The sequence below is a fragment of the Nematolebias whitei genome, chromosome 1 (genome assembly GCF_014905685.2).
Source record: "Nematolebias whitei isolate Nwh7 chromosome 1, NemWhi1, whole genome shotgun sequence".
NCBI lineage: Eukaryota > Metazoa > Chordata > Actinopteri > Cyprinodontiformes > Rivulidae > Nematolebias > Nematolebias whitei.
In genome coordinates this window covers 26967706-26985325 of record NC_056498.1, presented here as the reverse complement: position 1 = coordinate 26985325, position 17620 = coordinate 26967706, and the positions used below count along the sequence as shown (strand labels likewise).

Below are 17620 nucleotides of genomic sequence, written 5' to 3'. Positions count from 1 at the left end.
AGAGAATAACCTTCACATCAATGTGAAGAAGACAAAGGAGATGATTGTGGACTTCAGAAGGAACAAAAACATCTACACCCCCCTGAACATAAGAGGATCTGCGGTGGAAGTGGTCTCCAGCTACAAGTACTTGGGTGTACACATGAATGACAACCTCAGCTGGAGCAACAACACCACCAGCCTGATCAAGAAAGCTCATCAGAGACTCTACTTCCTCAGACGGCTGAGGCGAGCTGGTCTGGGAAGCTCAGTCCTCACCTCCTTCTACAGGTGTGCAGTGGAGAGCATCCTGTGCTCCAGCATCAATGTGTGGCATGGAGGCTGCACAGCTGCAGAAAGAAAAGCTTTGCAGAGAGTGGTGAAGGCTGCACAGAAATCTGTCGGAATCAGTCTCCCCACCATCACAGACATCTACACCTCCAGATGCAGGAAGAGGGCCACCTGCATCACGAAGGACCCCACCCACCCAGCACACACACTTTTTGCCCCACTCCCCTCAGGAAGGAGGTTAAGGAGCATTAAGTGTAGAACCACTAGACTGAGGAACAGCTTCTACCCTGAGGCTGTTAGACTCATGAATCTCTAACTAGAATAATCACTGTGAAAAACCATATCATGTTGCTGCTGATCTGTTTCATGTTGCTGCTGATCTGTTTCAATGTTGATGTGTTCATGCGTGCTCATCTGCTCACAGACTCATGTTCATGTTTGTGGTGATGTTCAATGTTTTATGTTATGAGTGCTTAGTGTATATTTAGTTGATGTTTTTCTTAGTTCATATCTTAGATGTTATTACTGTTTTTCTTATACATTTTATTGTTGGATGTAACTGGGACCCTGCGTACATAATTTCGCTCCACCACATGTACCACATGAGGTGCGAATGACAATAAAGAAACTCTGACTCTCTGACTCTGACTCTGATTTTGTTTAAAGTTGCTCATTTTGGCAAAATTTTTTTCATCCGTTTAGCTGTTAATCATTTTTTATATAATGTTTAGGTTTATCAACTAATTTTCAGAAAGTCTGCATCGAACTCTTAAGCCTGCTGGCTAAAATGATACAATTCTGAAACTGCAGTTGTGGGCCGCACAAAATCACTCCAAGGGCCGCAAATGGCCCTCGGACCACACTTTGGACACCCGTGGGTGAACTTTGAGTTCTGGTAGTCATGATATTCTTTTGACCAAACCTCTAAACCCTGGGGCAGACTAATTAATGTCTTATTGCTCCAAGAAGACAAAAGGCAACAATACCTGTTCAGGAAAGCTTCGAGAACAAAAACCAAGTGTGTGAGGCACTGGTCCGAGCTCCAAACTCCCCAGATCCCAATCCGATCAAGATTCTACAGGCTCCATTGGCGTAAGCCTGGGAAAAACAGGCCCAATCTGACAACCCAGTGGAACATAAGCACCTGCTGCCAATATCCAAATGCCAAACAGTACAGGACAACCCTGGAGTTATTGTGTCCAGACAGGACCATTGTATTTTGGTGGCAACAAGAGGATAAACACGGTATTAAACCGCTGCTTTTGTTATGGCAAATTATTGGTGTGTTCAGTTTGTTAGATACCAAGCAAAGGTTTGTTTTATATAAGCTTAGATCATCTGAATTACGTTATTGTGTATTGACCCAGAAAATAAAGTGATTTCTAGTAATTTTATTTAAAAAAAACACGTTTTGTTTGAACATTTAAAGGTCATACCACTTGTTCTGAAAAGAAAAATCACAGTAGGAAGATCAGGGAGAAATCAAACACAGAGAAAGGCTCAAACAGAACAAAGATGGAAGGCCAAGTTTTGCAAATCTAACTTAGTATTGAGAATTGTATTTTGAAAAATAAATAAATGTCACAGCCTTTTCCCATTTTATAAAAAAAAAAAAAAAAACGTCTTCCTTCTCCGAAGAATCCTTTTGGTGCATGAGTGATGCGGAGGTCAAACATTTTGCACTCAAAAAAAAAGTTACTTACGCCGAGGAATTTGGAGAGGAGCTTCAAGATTTCGGTAGTGGCGTTGTAAGCATCTCTCCAGTCGTAATGTGGCATCCCAGCTGGACGGTCTTCAGGAGGTCCGTTGTACAGGAAGTTCCCCAGCAGCTTGGACGACCATCTGGTGCCAGCGAGACGCTTGTTGAGGGCCTCAGCAACAATAGGATTTGCCAGCAAAGTCTAATGTTTAACAAAGAAAGAACATGTTTAAATCTATATTTATCATGTGCTAAAGGTTCAAAACGAATGCAGTAAATGTATGTAAATATGGATGAGGACCAAAGGGTTTAAAAACACAAAATATAATTTAAGGTTTTATTATTTAGTGAAGCTGGAAGTCAACATTCCTTTAGAAACATATGAAAAGGTTTAAAGTTCAGATCTTTTAAAAATATCTGTGGTAAGGTTATGGATTATTATTTTTGCCTTTTGTAGATAGCTCTTTGAATGATGTCAGGTTAAAGAAATAAAGTTTAATTCAAACCGGACTGATGAGCTAATGGCTAGTTCGATTGGGACAAAACCAAAGTGGATTGCTGCCACTTCAAAACAATTACAAAAATGCTATAGTAGTTCATTGAAATGCTATTTTATAAACACTGCTGTCAGTTATTCCAACAGATTTATTACAGTATTCCTGCTCGAAGTGCCTCAGGTTACATAGGAAGTGCTATAGCTAGCTGTTGCTGCTGGTATTTGTGCATGTTAATACCCATCAAATTCTACGTAAATACCTGTGTAAAGCAAAACTGAAAGTGATGTAAAAGATTATAAATCTGTGTTTATGTGAAATATTTGAGTTTAAATCCATAAACTTTGGTCTTGTTTCCATTAGCTCATCAATCCAGTCAGAATGACATTATTTGCCACAGTTTGTAGGTTTGGATCCAGAATGCAGACTTACACAAGGAGCAAAAAAAATCACTAAAAGTGTTATATTTAACAAAAAATAAAACACTAATGTACTAGTAAAATACTTACACTTCTCGACAATCGCAAGAAGGTAAAAGGACGCACAAGGCAGCACAAAAAAAAGGCATGAGGAAAATCAAAACATGGCATGAAAGCCAATAATGTTCAATCGGTGAATTGTGACAAAGGAAGTGGCTGCAGCTGAGACTAATTGGAATGGTGAACAGGTGAGGTGGGCGTGGCTAGACTGAAAAGCAAATACTCGCAGTAGTAAAGTACTGGGTGAAGTAGCTGGTGGTACAGAGGAACACATAGTAACAAAAACAATAACGCAAAGAAACAAACAAAAAAATAAATAAACCCACAGGAACATAAAACCCACAGATTGTGGCACCATTTATCCAAACTTAGTTTGTTAAACGAGTCATCTGTGTCAGGTAAGACGCCAATTGTTCATTATCTTTCCACAGAACCCAACTTCAAAAGATCAATAGTATCCCTTAAAGAGGGATGAATACAACTGTCCTTGGGATCAGTAACATATGTAAAAAAAAAGCATGACAAATACACAAACATCTGTTTAGAGTAGTAGACTGTTAGGAAGGATAATGAACACACATTAAATCTCTCACAGACAGAAAAACACACCAACATATTTTCATTTACACAATAAACATTTCTCTTTGGTCTCCTTTAGAGGACTTTAGCTTTAGAGGACTAAAGCTGAAAAACTAATAAAATACAATAATGGGAAAGCTGATGTTGTGATTATGGAGAAAACATAAATGTGAATGTATAACCCCTGTTGGTTTGCTGAAGGGAATGAATGCCTCGCAGTTCCTCAAAGAATAGGTCCTGCTAATGAGGTGATTTTACTCCCTGCATTTAGTTTGAATATGATGTCCTCCATTTAGTAGTCACATTCCTTCCCCTCCTTACTACTCCTAAATAAGTATGTTTTAATTTAGCACCCAGATGAAAGTCGCAAAAGGTGAAAAAAAACCCTGTTAATTTACTTGTTATGTAGACACAAGAATGATATAAATGACGCTAAAACTAAAATTATGTCAAGTTATTTTAATTACCATATTTTTCGGACTATAAGGTGCATTAAGCAAAACAAAACAGTCAGATAAGTCAAACTTTATTCAACTCATTCACAATAACGCTCAACATTGTTCAGTTGTGCCATATAAAATCAGTTTGAGGTCAGTAAGAACAACCAGAATGAATAGATAAGGCTCACTGTCGATTTTTGAGAAAATTAAAGGATTTTAAGTGCGTCTTATAGTCCGAAAAATATGGTACAACATTTAATGTCACATTTAATCATGCAGTTGTCTGTCTGTGTGAGTAATTGTTTGTCTGTTAGCAAAATATTTTATCAATCGCAAGACTGATTTGATTTAAACGCTCACAACTTTTGGTGTCAACCTTAGACAAGATGGCTACTAAAGCTAGTCATATTTGTCTCAAACAAAAATAAAAGCTATAACTGAGTCAATTTGACAGAATTTGAGCTATAATTTGGTGTGGTAGTAGCTGAGAGTCATCCCCATCACATATAATGAGCACTAACAGACATTTTTGTTTAAAACTTTGGCACACAAAGCAACATGTGGTATGCATTCTTTCAAGAAATGCTAGTTCTGGTTGAAAATGTAGCTGCATTTCAAAGCTGATGATGCGGACCCTGACTTTCGGACAGAAAAGGGCGCTGTACATCAAAGCTGAGCGCTGAGCCTCTGTCATGTGAAGTTGTGAGCTGACATTCAGATTTGTTCTTATTCCGAGTGTGCTCACTGGCATTTCAGTGTCATTGCTCACGATGACATTATACTTAACCTAAGGACAAAGTGTCAAATTAAGTAATCTCACTGCTGCGTGACCTTTTGGGGTGGGGGGTGGGGGAGAGAAATCTGTACATTTCTTTTTCACGGCTGCTGTCTCAAGGACACGACCCGTCAACAATGTGCTCGTCTTTAGAAATCCATGTCATTTTCAAACAGTGGTGGCAAATTGAGCAGGACCGTTGAAGCAGCTCTTCATGTGGCTACCGCCACTTGTGTCGAAGTTTGTTGTTCACCGCTTAATGTTCCGTAACACTCGAAGCAAACAGTTGCAGATGCACCAGTTAACCTTGCTGGTCATGTGGTAAATTAACTTATTTGTCATGAGACGATCTTCAGCTGACAACGTCTTACGTGCTTCTTCACGTTTTGGAAGAAGTGAGAACCTTGGGTCTGGATGGCAGTCGGGTGGAAAACCAAACTGGGTTTAGCTAAGGGTTAATGGTCTTGAGACTGGTACAAAATAAAAGCCTAATCCAGGGGTTGTTTGAAAACTTGCACCCAAGGATAAGTTTTTTTCTAATCAGACTCTTTGGGTCTGGTGTTAAGTCAGGCATATTTATGGTAATTAGAAAGATAACTTTTAAACGTTGAAAGCTCATCAGAGACTCTACTTCCTCAGGCGGCTGAGACGAGCTGGTCTGGGAAGCTCAGTCCTCACCTCCTTCTACAGGTGTGCAGTGGAGAGCATCCTGTGCTCCAGCATCAACGTGTGGCATGGAGGCTGCACAGTTGCAGAAAGAAAAGTTTTGCAGAGAGTGGTGAAGGCTGCACAGAAGTGTGTTGGAGTCAGACTCCCCACCATCACAGACATCTACACCTCCAGATGCAGGAAGAGGGCCACCTGCATCATGAAGGACCCCACTCACCCAGCACACACACTTTTTGCCCCACTCCCCTCAGGAAGGAGGTTAAGGAGCATTAAGTGTAGAACCACTAGACTGAGGAACAGCTTCTACCCTGAAGCTGTTAGACTCATGAATCTATAACTAGAATAATCACTGTGTAAAAAAACACATCATTTTGCTGCTGATCTGTTTCATGTTGCTGCTGATCTGTTTCATGTTGCTGTGTTCATTCATGCTCATCTGCTCACACAGACTCATGTTTGTGCTGCTGTTCGGCATATTGTTTTTTATGCTATGCGTGCTTAGTGTATTTTGAGTTAACATTTTTCTTTGTTCATATCTTAGATCTTATTACTGTTTTTCTTCTACATTTTAATACTTTTCTTGAATGTAACTGGGACACTGTGTACACAATTTTGTTACACCACATGTACCACGTGTGATGTCTACGACAAATAAATACCCTTGAATCCTTGAAAATTTGGCAGTTTGATACAGCCTGGTATGTACAGAATACGTGCCTGGTACTTAACTGATGCTTACAGAATTTGTGACTGGTACATACCAGGTGTTTACAGGTACTTGCAGAGTATGTGCAGAGTATGTAAATGATAAATGGACTGTACTTATATAGCACCTTCCTATCTTATCAATATACTCAAAGTGCTTTGCACTACATTCTGTGTCCTCGTTTACCCATTCATACAGCACTCTAATAGATCTATACAAATAATAATCAGTGCTTTATAACATTCGTACACCTATGGGACACACATTGGAGGCACACATCATTGTCTTGCCCAGGGACATTTCGGCATGTGACTGCCGGTGGAATCGAACCCCCAATTCTTGCATTAGAGGACGACTGCTCTAATCACTCAGCCACAGCCACCCCACAATACCATGTACCTTGTACTTGCGGGGTATGTGCCATGTATGTACCTTGGACCTGTCTGGTACTTGCAGGGTATGTGCCAGTACCTTGTACTTGCAGAATAGAAACCTGATACCCACTGGGCCCAGTTTAGGTTATTTATTGAGATTTTCATGGTATATTAGACTGCATTTCTCACAAATGAGCTTTTCAGACGTCCTGTACTTGTTACCATAGCTACCACTGGTGTCTTAGTGATAACACAATATCCCTAAGTAAAGACATGGGCAGTTAGCCTCTTTAATGTAAAGCTGTTCTCATAACAATACCTACAATCTTCTATTTTTGTTGTGTTGAGGACAATAACAGGTTCATCAATAAATAAATAAGGGGGAAAAAAGCATCTGCAACCTTGAAGGACCTTTGAAGATGACAAACGTCTGAAGCCAATAGTTTCATAGCAATAGGTGGGCAGAGAGCCGGGCTGGGAGAAAATGAAGACAAAGGAGGATTGCAGGTCCATTTGTGTAAAGGTTAGGGCTAGGGTAATGAATACCCTCGCTATATGGAGCTCCCGATGTCTGCTTCCCTCCAGCTGCCTATAAGCTCATTTGGAGTGACACCGGAGTAATGTCAGTGTCAAGGAAATACAGCGAGAGGCAAACAGAGAGGGAGAGAGGAGAAAAAGGGAGGAGGTAGCAACAAGTCCATGTCCTTTTCCTTCCATAGATAATCCTCTCTGCTAGGATGAGAATTATCCAGCACTTATCCATAATTACTTTTCTACCTCAGTCTCCATTTCTAACAGAAGGTGCAACAAATTGATGCACATAGCATGTAAATTTTCACCTGAAACATAATAATGCTTATCAGAAAGGTGATTTTTAAAGACAAAAATAAGGCATGACCATTGTTTTCCTCTTCATTGCACTTCCTACAGCAAATAAAAACTTGTATTATAACCAGAAAAGGTTTTGTGTATTATTTATTCAAGAAGTGCTTTTGTTACATTTTTAAATAACGAAGGTCTTGAAATTCAACTTATGTGTTGCAGTGAGGATGTTGTGTCTGATTATACATAGCCTCAGTAATGGAAAGTTCTTCCTTAAGTAAAACACTTGATATGCTGTAAACTGTATGACAAATTGCCAATAAAACTGCAGTTCAGTCTAGTACAGTCGTTGTCAACAGGTGGCCACTGAATTGTACCCGACCAGTAGAGTCATTCTACTGTATCTGGCAGGTGAGGGATTAACCAAATAATAATTGGTGCTTAATTTGATACAAGAAACAGTTTCAGCCAGGTTAAAGTTAATAAGACAGCCCCCTAAACTGTTGGTGCATGATCAGGTATGACCTAGTGCCCAAAAGAGACACTCTGAAATGCTCAATAGGATGACAAAATAATTTTAAAAGGGCTCATAATGCAGTTCACATAGGACCTACGCGTTTGTCTTTGCAATCACAGCTAAATCCATATGTCTATTTGATGTATACCACTGTATGTAAATATCTAAAAAACTTTCAATTTTAGGCCAAATTGGAATAGATTGTACCTTAAAAACCTATGATCAAGTGTGGAAGTTTTGAACAACAGCTATATGCAAAACATTGTTTTATACACATTTACACCTGGAGCATTAACCTTGACCACATTTTTATCTATAGACTCCGGTAGAACTGGACCGCTTGAGAGCTACCTGGTCAAAGATCTTCCCTCACAAAGCAAAAATGCTCACTGCCTCCTGAGATGTTTGTAGTAAAAAAATAAAATAAAATAAAAAAAACTTCTAAATTGTTGAGCTATTGTTAAAAAAAAGTTCAAAAAGCAGCAGTAGGTGCTAAGCTAATATGTTGAAGTGAGTAGCCTTAAGATAACAATGTTGCCATTAGGTCTATTTTCATGGGCTCAAAAATCAGAGCATAAAAATGATACATTGTCAAATAAAACGATGGCATGTCATAAATATACAAAGTGTCCTAAAACTAATATAAATAGGTTAAAAGTTTTACACTGCAAAACCTTGGATTGCAATGCAATCGCCTTCCTTCATTTTCTTGTCTTTTCCTGTTTTCTTTATACTTGCCGTTGACCTCCATTTCCTCGAGCTGAAAGCATATTCTGCCTCAGCAGATGGTTTGTTACCTCAACAATCTGAAAAGCTGTTGCAGAGAAGAGTTGGGGAAATGGAAAGAGACATTCCAAAAAATATTTGACAAGTGATTAAATGAATCATGTGTTCATCTGTTCATGATCTCTTCCTCAGACTGGATCACTGGACTGGAAAGAGAAGGTAAAATTCAATTCTTATGAATGCCAGATGGAAGAAGAATGAAGACATCTTGATTAAGAAAACACTGCCATTTTTTTGTTTGTTTTTTGTTGCTCCAATTTCAGTGAAAATGAACTTTCCATTTCCGATGTAAAGAATGTGGTAGCTCGGCACTGTTTGCTGAATAATGTCACACCTAAAGCATGTCTGCAGAACATTAATTGGTTTGCAACAGCTTGATCAGGCTCCGCAACCTGGGAGGCTGGAAAGATAGACTGTTTATAGTAGGGTTGAACAATAACCATTTTTTTTAAATATTCTCTAGACTTCCTTAAATTATATCCCAGTAGATGGAATTACCATCTAAAATGATTTTGTCAGGTTGTATCATTTATGCATGTAAATATGTCCTTCTCCCATAAAAGTGTAAGAAAATTACAGATTGTTGAGGAAAAACCTAGATTCCATAATATTCTGCATTTTACATTAAATTGCACTTTTAGCTAAGGCCTTGTTTACATGCTAATAGTCGCTGAAAGCATTCACATTTTTTAATTGTTGTTTTATTGTTTGACTCATTAAATCCACCATAGTTTTTATGCTCAGTCACTAATCGGTCCTGTGGCTTTTGTATTTAAATAACCTACATGTTGAAAAAGAGTGATCAGCACAAACAGCACTCTACTATTTGCTACTGTTACTGTTCTTTTTCTACTCACACCAACACTGATAAACTGTTGACTGCAGCTGTTCATAGTGAACATGTGTGATCATGTCAGGGACTCTACATTTTAGGATTAATGTTTAAATTATTTTATTTATCTTTAAAGCCTTAAATGGTCTTGCCTATCATAACTCACTGAGCTGCTACATTTCCATGTCCCCTCCTGTCCTCTCAGGTCAGCAGCAGCTGCTAATGCCAAAAACTATATGAAAGCTTTGAGGGGATCGTGCTTGCTCTGCTGCTACTTCTACAATTTGGAACAACCGTTTCTTTGGGAATAAGACAGGCCTCTTCCCTGTCTTTTTTTTTTAAATCTCTTCTTCTTGGCTTTTAATATCATATGAGATATTGATGTTTAGTTCATTTTAATTGATTTTAATTGATTTTGTGTGATTATATTGTCATTATAAGGCGGTTTTGTTTTGTTTTTTAGGCTTTTATTCTGACTGCTGTTATGTTGTACTGACCAAAACTGAACAGCACTTTTTTTCATTCATTCAACCTTTATTAATACAGCTTAGTCTCATTGAGTCACGAGAGCTCATTTTCTTTTTTTTTTCTTTTTTTGAGAGCTCATTTTCAAGAGAGACCTTGACTTTTGTCCTGTGGTTGTATTAAAAAAAAAAAGGTATGGTATGGTAAAGAATACTATGGTATGGTATGGTATGGTATGGTATGGTATCCTATGGTATGGTATGGTATGGTATGGTATAGAATACTATGGTATATGGAATACTATGGTATGGAATACTATGGTATGGATACTATGGAATATTATGGAATACGATGGTATGGTATGGTATGGTATAGTATGTAATAGTATAGTGTGGTATGGAATACTAATGGTATGGTATGGTATGGTATGGTACAGTACGGTATGTATGGTATGTAATAGTATAGTGTGGTATGGAATACTATGGTATGCTATGGTTTCCAAAATCTTCCATACTGAAACCTGGATTATAAAATGTTTAGTTTCAGAAAAAAACGACTGCTATTGTTGTGTACACAATCGACTGAATTGCTACGGTTTCTTTCATAGACAGTGTTGAGTAAGCCAGGCCTAGATCCTGTATTACAGCAACACATTATCTTTATGATTAAAAAATGTTGCTTGTTTTAATATTTTTTGTCACTCATTGCAGAGCGAAAAGGGAAAACTGGATTGAAAGGTGGGCACATGATTAACTTGAAAAATAAATGAGGTATCAACTTTCACTTTGGTGTGTGGCTACTAGGCATTAGAAAGGGTTCTTTTGAAAAGTGGGTTGCCAAGTCACAATCCAAGATGGCCACCGCCATGTATATGTAACAGGAAGAACTTACAGGGGAGAAAATATATTTTATTTTGACTGAACTGAAGGAATCAGCTTTACATATGCGAACAAGCAGCTGCTGAACAGAAAAGAAAAGCTGATCCACCGCAACTTTTAAAAAAATCTTTAGATTGGTGCTGTCGGTCTCAGAGCCTCCAGGTTCAGGCCCCCATGTGAAACACTAACAGTGTATAAAAGTGTGTTTAAAGACAATGAGTTGTCCCAAACATGTCAGACTCAGCGAAAATTAGCAAACGCAGGTGTTATGTTTGCATCACTGCTCATCAGAGATGGAGCCATTAAAGCACTGGGATATCAGCTGGGTCATTTGACAAGAGCCCAAATGCTGCGTCAAATGGTACTTATTGCAGAATAAAGCCAGTGGGGCTCCTACCAAGTGAAAAACAAACTAACTTTGTTATGAGGCCACTGTGTCTACCCAAAAACTTGTCCAACTCAGTATGTGACAACTCAACATTTTAGTTGTGTTCAGTATTGTATTGAGCATGAACTTTGGTGTTTTGAACCATTTTGGCAAGGCTGCCTCAGAGGAGTTGACGGGGGAGAGGGTGGGCCCCAGAAACCATCTTATCACAGCAAACTTTTATTTTTCCACTATGGGAGAGTGGTGGTTGTGGGACTCCAGTTTGTTTGTGGCTCCTTGGACTGAAGAAATCCTTTGAATGAAGGACAAAGGTCTCGGCAAAAAAAAAAAAGAAACCATCCAGATGACCTGACTGAACATTGCTGGATCTGCACCTGGATTATTGAGCATGATCTTTGGTGTTTTAATTAGTGTTTTAGCTGGACGATTTTTATTCTAACAAACGGTATGCCAGCATCTCCTGTCGCTGAAGGATTCAAATAATGAATATTTGTAGTTTCTGAGATTTGTGTTTTTCTGTACTGGAATTGATCAGGGGATACAAGTACGCCTTAGTGTTTTTGGTGCAAGATATTCGAGTGGGTAGGAGTTACACTGTGTGTAAGGACAGAGGTGATTTTTGTCTTTTTTCTTTCTTTCTTTCGTTTTTATTTGCTTGCCTAAGGCAGCACAAAACAATGGAACCTTGCAAGTGAAGGGAGTAATTTTATCCACAAACAAGTGCAATGACGGAGCCAGGGGGTGGCCAGTGGTGGCCTTGGCCACCTTGCATTCATTTTTGGCCACCCCAATTATTTGAGGGAACTATGTTTTTAAACGACACAAAATCAAGTAAGCATAACAGCCATCGTGGATTTGAACTTTGCAACCCAATTTTTGATAGTGACCTTTCTTACACCAAGATGCAGCTACACTCTAAAATGGAAGTTGGCATGTTGCTTATTTTTCACATTATCCAGCTCAAAAGGTCAACATATATATGTATATGGCAGCAGCCATCTTGGATTTTGACCTGGCAACCCAATTTTGAAAGGAACCTTTTTTATGCCTTGATGTAGCCGCACACCATCATGGAGATCGGTATATCACCTATTTTTCATGCTCACAACACGAACAGAAGGATGGTATTTCCAATTCCCTGTCTTCGCTTTGCAACAGTGGACAAAGATCAGCCAAAACACATAAGAACCCCCTATGGTTCATTTTTTTACTTTGTAGTTTTCTGTCTAAGCTATTAAATTGGTACGGCTAAAACAACAAAATAAAAGTTTCAGCATTGTTAAAAATATTTTAAAACACGATTTTAGGGATTAAACTCTGAATGTCAAAGAAAGAATAAACTAGAGAAATTATGTTTTCTCAAAAAATGTAGTGTACCCAGTAAATACTGAGTGCTGAAAAAAGAAAGCTAAGAAAAATGCAGAACATTAGCTAAAAGCAAAATGAGGCAAAACACTAGCTGAAAGTAACAGAACAAAAGACTAGCTAGAAGATTAAGAAGGTAGCTAAAAGCTAAACATAACAAAAACCTAGCAAAAACAACTTGTAACAAAGGCTACAAGTTTAGCTAAGAGCTAAAAGTAGCAAAAAGCTGACTAAAGGCTAAACACAAGAAAAGACAAGCTAAAACCATCCAAAGGCTAGCTAGAAACTAAAACTTCCAGAAGGCTTGTTGGAAGCTAAAGTATCAAGAAGTTTGCCATACGCTAAAAGGAATAAACATCTAGTTAAACATATCAAAAGGCTACCTAAAAGCTAAAGATTTAACATTTTCTTAAAGAGAAAAGCAGGAAGAATTAGGAAGGAAAAAATAGAGCAAATATGATGAAGCTAATTTTAAAGAGAACATTGTTTTTGAAGGATTTGAAGAGATTATCCATTTCTATGGTGAAAATATTTAAAGTATAAATGTTCCAAAAAACATTAGACAGAGCACCGATCTCCTGAATGAGCTAATATGATGATCATGATAATGATATGCCGGTATATAAATGGCTAAAATAACACAACGTTTGCAGCAGTAGTTAGATTGCTAAAAACAAAAAATAAAATCAAAAGGGCAGCAATGATTTGAATCACTGTGTTATTACCCGCAACGCGTTGACCTGAGGACTGTTCTGCATAAAGTCCCAGACACGTGGCCCAAGTTCCTCCCATGAATCCGCGAGCTCCTTTAGCATAGCCAGGGCGTTGAACGTGCTATTTGCCTGAAACAACAAAACACAAATAATCTTTAGTGGTAAATAATAGCCCCCTCCTCTCCTGATGGAAAGCACTGAGCACCTTCTGTTCACAATGAACCAGAAAAGACATTAAAGTACTTCACATCTTCACTCTCTGACATCGTTACTCTGCTGCTTCCCACCCCAGCGCTCTTCATTCTTCTCTCCCAAAGGTGATGAATGCAAATGGGGTTATTTACTCGTGAACACTGACTTGTAAACAGTCTGTGTTGTGTGAAGAGTAGAACACCGGGCCGCTTGCTGTGACGCCGGCGGCTTGCGCTCACCCTCATTATGTAATTGCAACAAAAAAAAAATCCTCCGTGGTTTGTTGTGATTGAGAGATACAGATCTCCTGGAGAAATACAGTGTCGTAAATAAATACATTAAAGCGACTGAGCAGATCTTTTGAAGCGTTGTTCTGTGCATAAATCTTATGAATACTATTTTACAGGCTGTTGAAAGCTTTTGGAACAACCTCAGTTTGTCACAAAAAGTTACCGGTAAATCCTGACTAGATTGACGAGCTAACAGCTAAACAGAGCCTAGAATAAAAGTGTTTGCTATTGTCTTAAAACTGCTCCAATCTCATAATTTTTTATAGTGGTTGATATTAATGCTGTTTTATAAACCTTTACTGCACTGTCAGTTTTGAATTACATGAATATTCCATCAAAAATAACACATTTCTGTCAAAGGCTGCAACTAAAGTTAGCTAGATGCTAGCTGCTGCTATTTGTGCTTGTATTTAAACATGTGTTTACTTATCAATGTAATGTGAAACTGCCAATAATGTAAAGATTAATAAAACATAATTCACTTAATTTTGTGAATATATTTTAGTCTAGACTGGTTTTAAAATTGCACTAAGGTTTTTTGTTAGCGTTGTTAGTGAGCATCCCTGCAGTGAACTTCTGAACTTTACATCAGATTTTGGTGCAACTAGTAGTCGATGCTAATATTGTTAGCTTTATGCTACTCATTTGAACCTGTTAAACTTTGTACTTAATTGACTTTTTTACTGTTTGTAATATACTTCACTTACTTTTCTTCTTCTTCTTTCTTCCTTCTCCCTTCTTCACGCCACGGTGAACTAACTCACACAAAGACTTGGCATTTGTTTATGTGCCGGATGCCCTTGCTGATGCAACCACAGACCACAGAGCTACCAGAGCCCTCAATGTGGAGCAGAGAGCTGCCATCTAGGGCACCCGGGGGAGGGCCTTGCTCAAGGGATCAAAAGTGGGGCAAATGTGGGTGAAGGCACATTTTTGATGTTGTTGATCCAGGGAGTTGAGCTAGCGACCTTCCGATCACAGGCCCACCTTCTCTAACCTCTGTACTACCTCTCCCCCACTACATTGTAATGTAATATAATTCACTCACCTCACATAGCTATTTCTGGTATTCAAGGTTGGAATTCATCTCTAGTCTTTTTTGTCCTTTACACCTCATTTTTATTGACTTGTATGTACAAACCTATAAATTAAGTAGTTTTGCAATCTGTAAAAAGGTCAATAATGCTGCATTTCAGTATTTTGTTACAGCGACTCACCGGTTTATGAGTTCAGTTTTTACTGAACACAACCATGGACCCTGTGAGCATTTCTGTTTTTGAAAGGACCTCTAAAACCATCTGTAACATCTGTCTGTAAATCACTACGCTGAAATCTGGCTAAATGTGATTTTAAAAATCTGCTTTTGTAAATGACTGTGTAATTTAAATTTGACAACAGTTTGAACATTCATATAATAGCATTTGAATGAACTGCTGAAAACATTTTGGATATTAAGAGATCAGAAACTACTTCTCCAAACTGAGTTTATTGAAAAATCTATCTAAAACAAGTAAGACGTTAATTGTACCGGTACTTAACCTTTCCACATAACCCCACTTCCAAAGATCTGAACTGTGGCTGTAATTCAATTTTGCAGAGACCTTTTGTGTAAATGGTGTTTTCTGCACAAGTGATTAGGTCACTTATTGCAAGTACCCTCCCAAAAAACTTTATTTTGTGCAAAACTAAATAAAGCATGAGCAACATAACAGATGTATTTATTTTTTCCTCCTAAACCTACTTCTTTCACCAGGAGACGAGCAGCAGGTGTATCAGGCGCGTACAGGACCTTCCCTCGCAGTAACGGTCTGAAGGCGCTCCAAATGTAGCGCAGTCCAGGTGTGCCCTCCAGGGTGTCGATAAGAGTCTGACAGAAATCATCTACAGAGGAGAGGTGAGCAAAGGCCACAAAAGTATTTATAAAAATCAAGCTGCATGTGTGTTTCATACATAGCATTCATGGGTTTTTTTTTCTCTTTTACAACAAAAAAAATGAACATGACCATGTTTTTATACAGTCTTTTGAAGCTTTTATTTTTGTGTTAATTTCCAAAGTGGACATATTTTTCATAATAATAATTTAATCAAACGTCTTCTTAATTAAAAAAAAGTATGCCAAGCTGTCCGCAGAGAGCGGGTTGGGGAAACAACTTATTAAAGTAGAAATTAAAAAATTCAATCAGACACCCACGTCTGGAAAAAAAAAAAAAAAAAAAAAGTCTGATTTTCTTTCCTAAACAGCCCCAATGCCTCTTTCCTTTTATTTATTTTTCATGCGAGTTATAACTAACATAGTTAAAAGTATGAAACCTGTAAATCAGTGGTGGGATATAACTAAGTACAAATACTTTGTTACTGTACTTAAGTACATTTTTCGTGTATCTGTACTTTACTTAAGTTGAGTTAAATATGGGTACTTTTTACTTTTACTTCACTACATTTTACATCAAGTATCTGTACTTTCTACTACACTAGATTTCTATAACGCGTTGCATTACAAGTTACATTCATGTTGCGGCTTTTTGTTTTGTTTGTTACTTTGAAAGTAACCAATGGTGAAAGGGGAGCTGGTCCAGTGAATCACTGCAAAGTGGGCAGGTAATGTTAGACCCGCCTTCAAGAAGAGCTGGACCAATGACATATATTCTAGTATATATGTCACTGAGCTGGGTGCACCCGCAGCACCAACACACCCAAAATGTATTCCAGCGCAAGAGAGTCACCCAGAAGATATGCTCCACACATGGCCTTATTGAATGACTGCTCAGTACAACAGGACAGATTCTCTCTCTCAAAAGAGCCAGACTGGACTCAAAAATCTTTGAAAACCAACTTCTTCTGAACTTGAACAATAAATTATTGCTGCAATATTAAAATGTGTCAGTTCATGATGTTAGGAGACAAGAAATGTCTCCAAATGGCTCAACACTCAGGTCCAAGTTTTAAAAATGGTGTCAGGAAGTTAAAATATTGTTCAATATTGATCCATTACAAGGTTGAATAGACATTTTAACTAGTGTTGATGACAAACTGGAGTTGAAATATCAGTTGAAATGATCAGAGCCTATTTCTTTGTTAGTTGTGTCTAATGCTCCTTTTGTTCAGGCAGACAACTTTTACTTAAATGTGTTTACTGCTGTTAAAATGACACATGGGTTTTGATTTGTGTTAAATAAAAACTTTCAAAGGTATAATCATTCCTCTTTCTTATTTTGTTTAATGTCATTTAACTCGGCAGGTCATCCCTGAAATTCTGACACAGAATCACAAGTCCAAGTGTGAAATGTGTCACAGGGTAAACACAATAAAAACATGTATTATCTGCAGCATCGTTCATTAAAATGGAACAACACTATTAATGTATTACAGAAAATATACATATGGTACGCAGACTTAAAGATATGTAGACCATTACATTGGGTAATACATTCAGCAAGTACTTTTACTTTTAATACTTTAAGTATTTTAAAAGCAAGTACTTATTTACTTTTACTTAAGTAAAAATGTTAATGTGGTACTTCTACTTTTACTAGAGTACATTTTTGTCTGTTTATTTGTATTTTTACTTAAGTACAGTGTTTGAGTACTTTCTCCACCACTGCTGTAAATCCATAAGACAGTTCAGATGTTGGAGAGCAGTAAAAGGAGTTCATCCTTAATAAGGTTTACCCTCCTGTATAAACACTTATATGAATTTGCCAACAATTTCCTGTGGGATCAATAAAGTTCTATCTTATGATACCTCTTATGTATCACATTGGATGTGGAATACCTATTTAATTGTTTATTAGTTAGTTGGTTGGTTGGATAGTTTATTAGTTAGGTAGGTAAGTAGTTAGTTAGGTAGGTAGGTAGGTAGGTAGGTAGGTAGGTAGGTAGGTAGGTAG

At 37.9% G+C, this 17620-nt stretch overlaps 1 protein-coding gene across 1 annotated transcript in view; it reads right to left on the bottom strand.

Moving 5' to 3' along the window:
• Positions 1–17620, bottom strand: part of LOC119426037 (phospholipid-transporting ATPase ABCA1-like) — a 302913-nt gene that overhangs the window by 240772 nt on the left and 44521 nt on the right. The window contains exons 9-11 of the mRNA XM_037693947.1: positions 15475–15614; positions 13264–13380; positions 1974–2171 (exon numbers count right to left, since the gene is read on the bottom strand). Coding sequence (XP_037549875.1) covers positions 1974–2171; positions 13264–13380; positions 15475–15614 — 455 coding nt within the window. The remainder of the gene's footprint in view (positions 1–1973; positions 2172–13263; positions 13381–15474; positions 15615–17620) is intronic.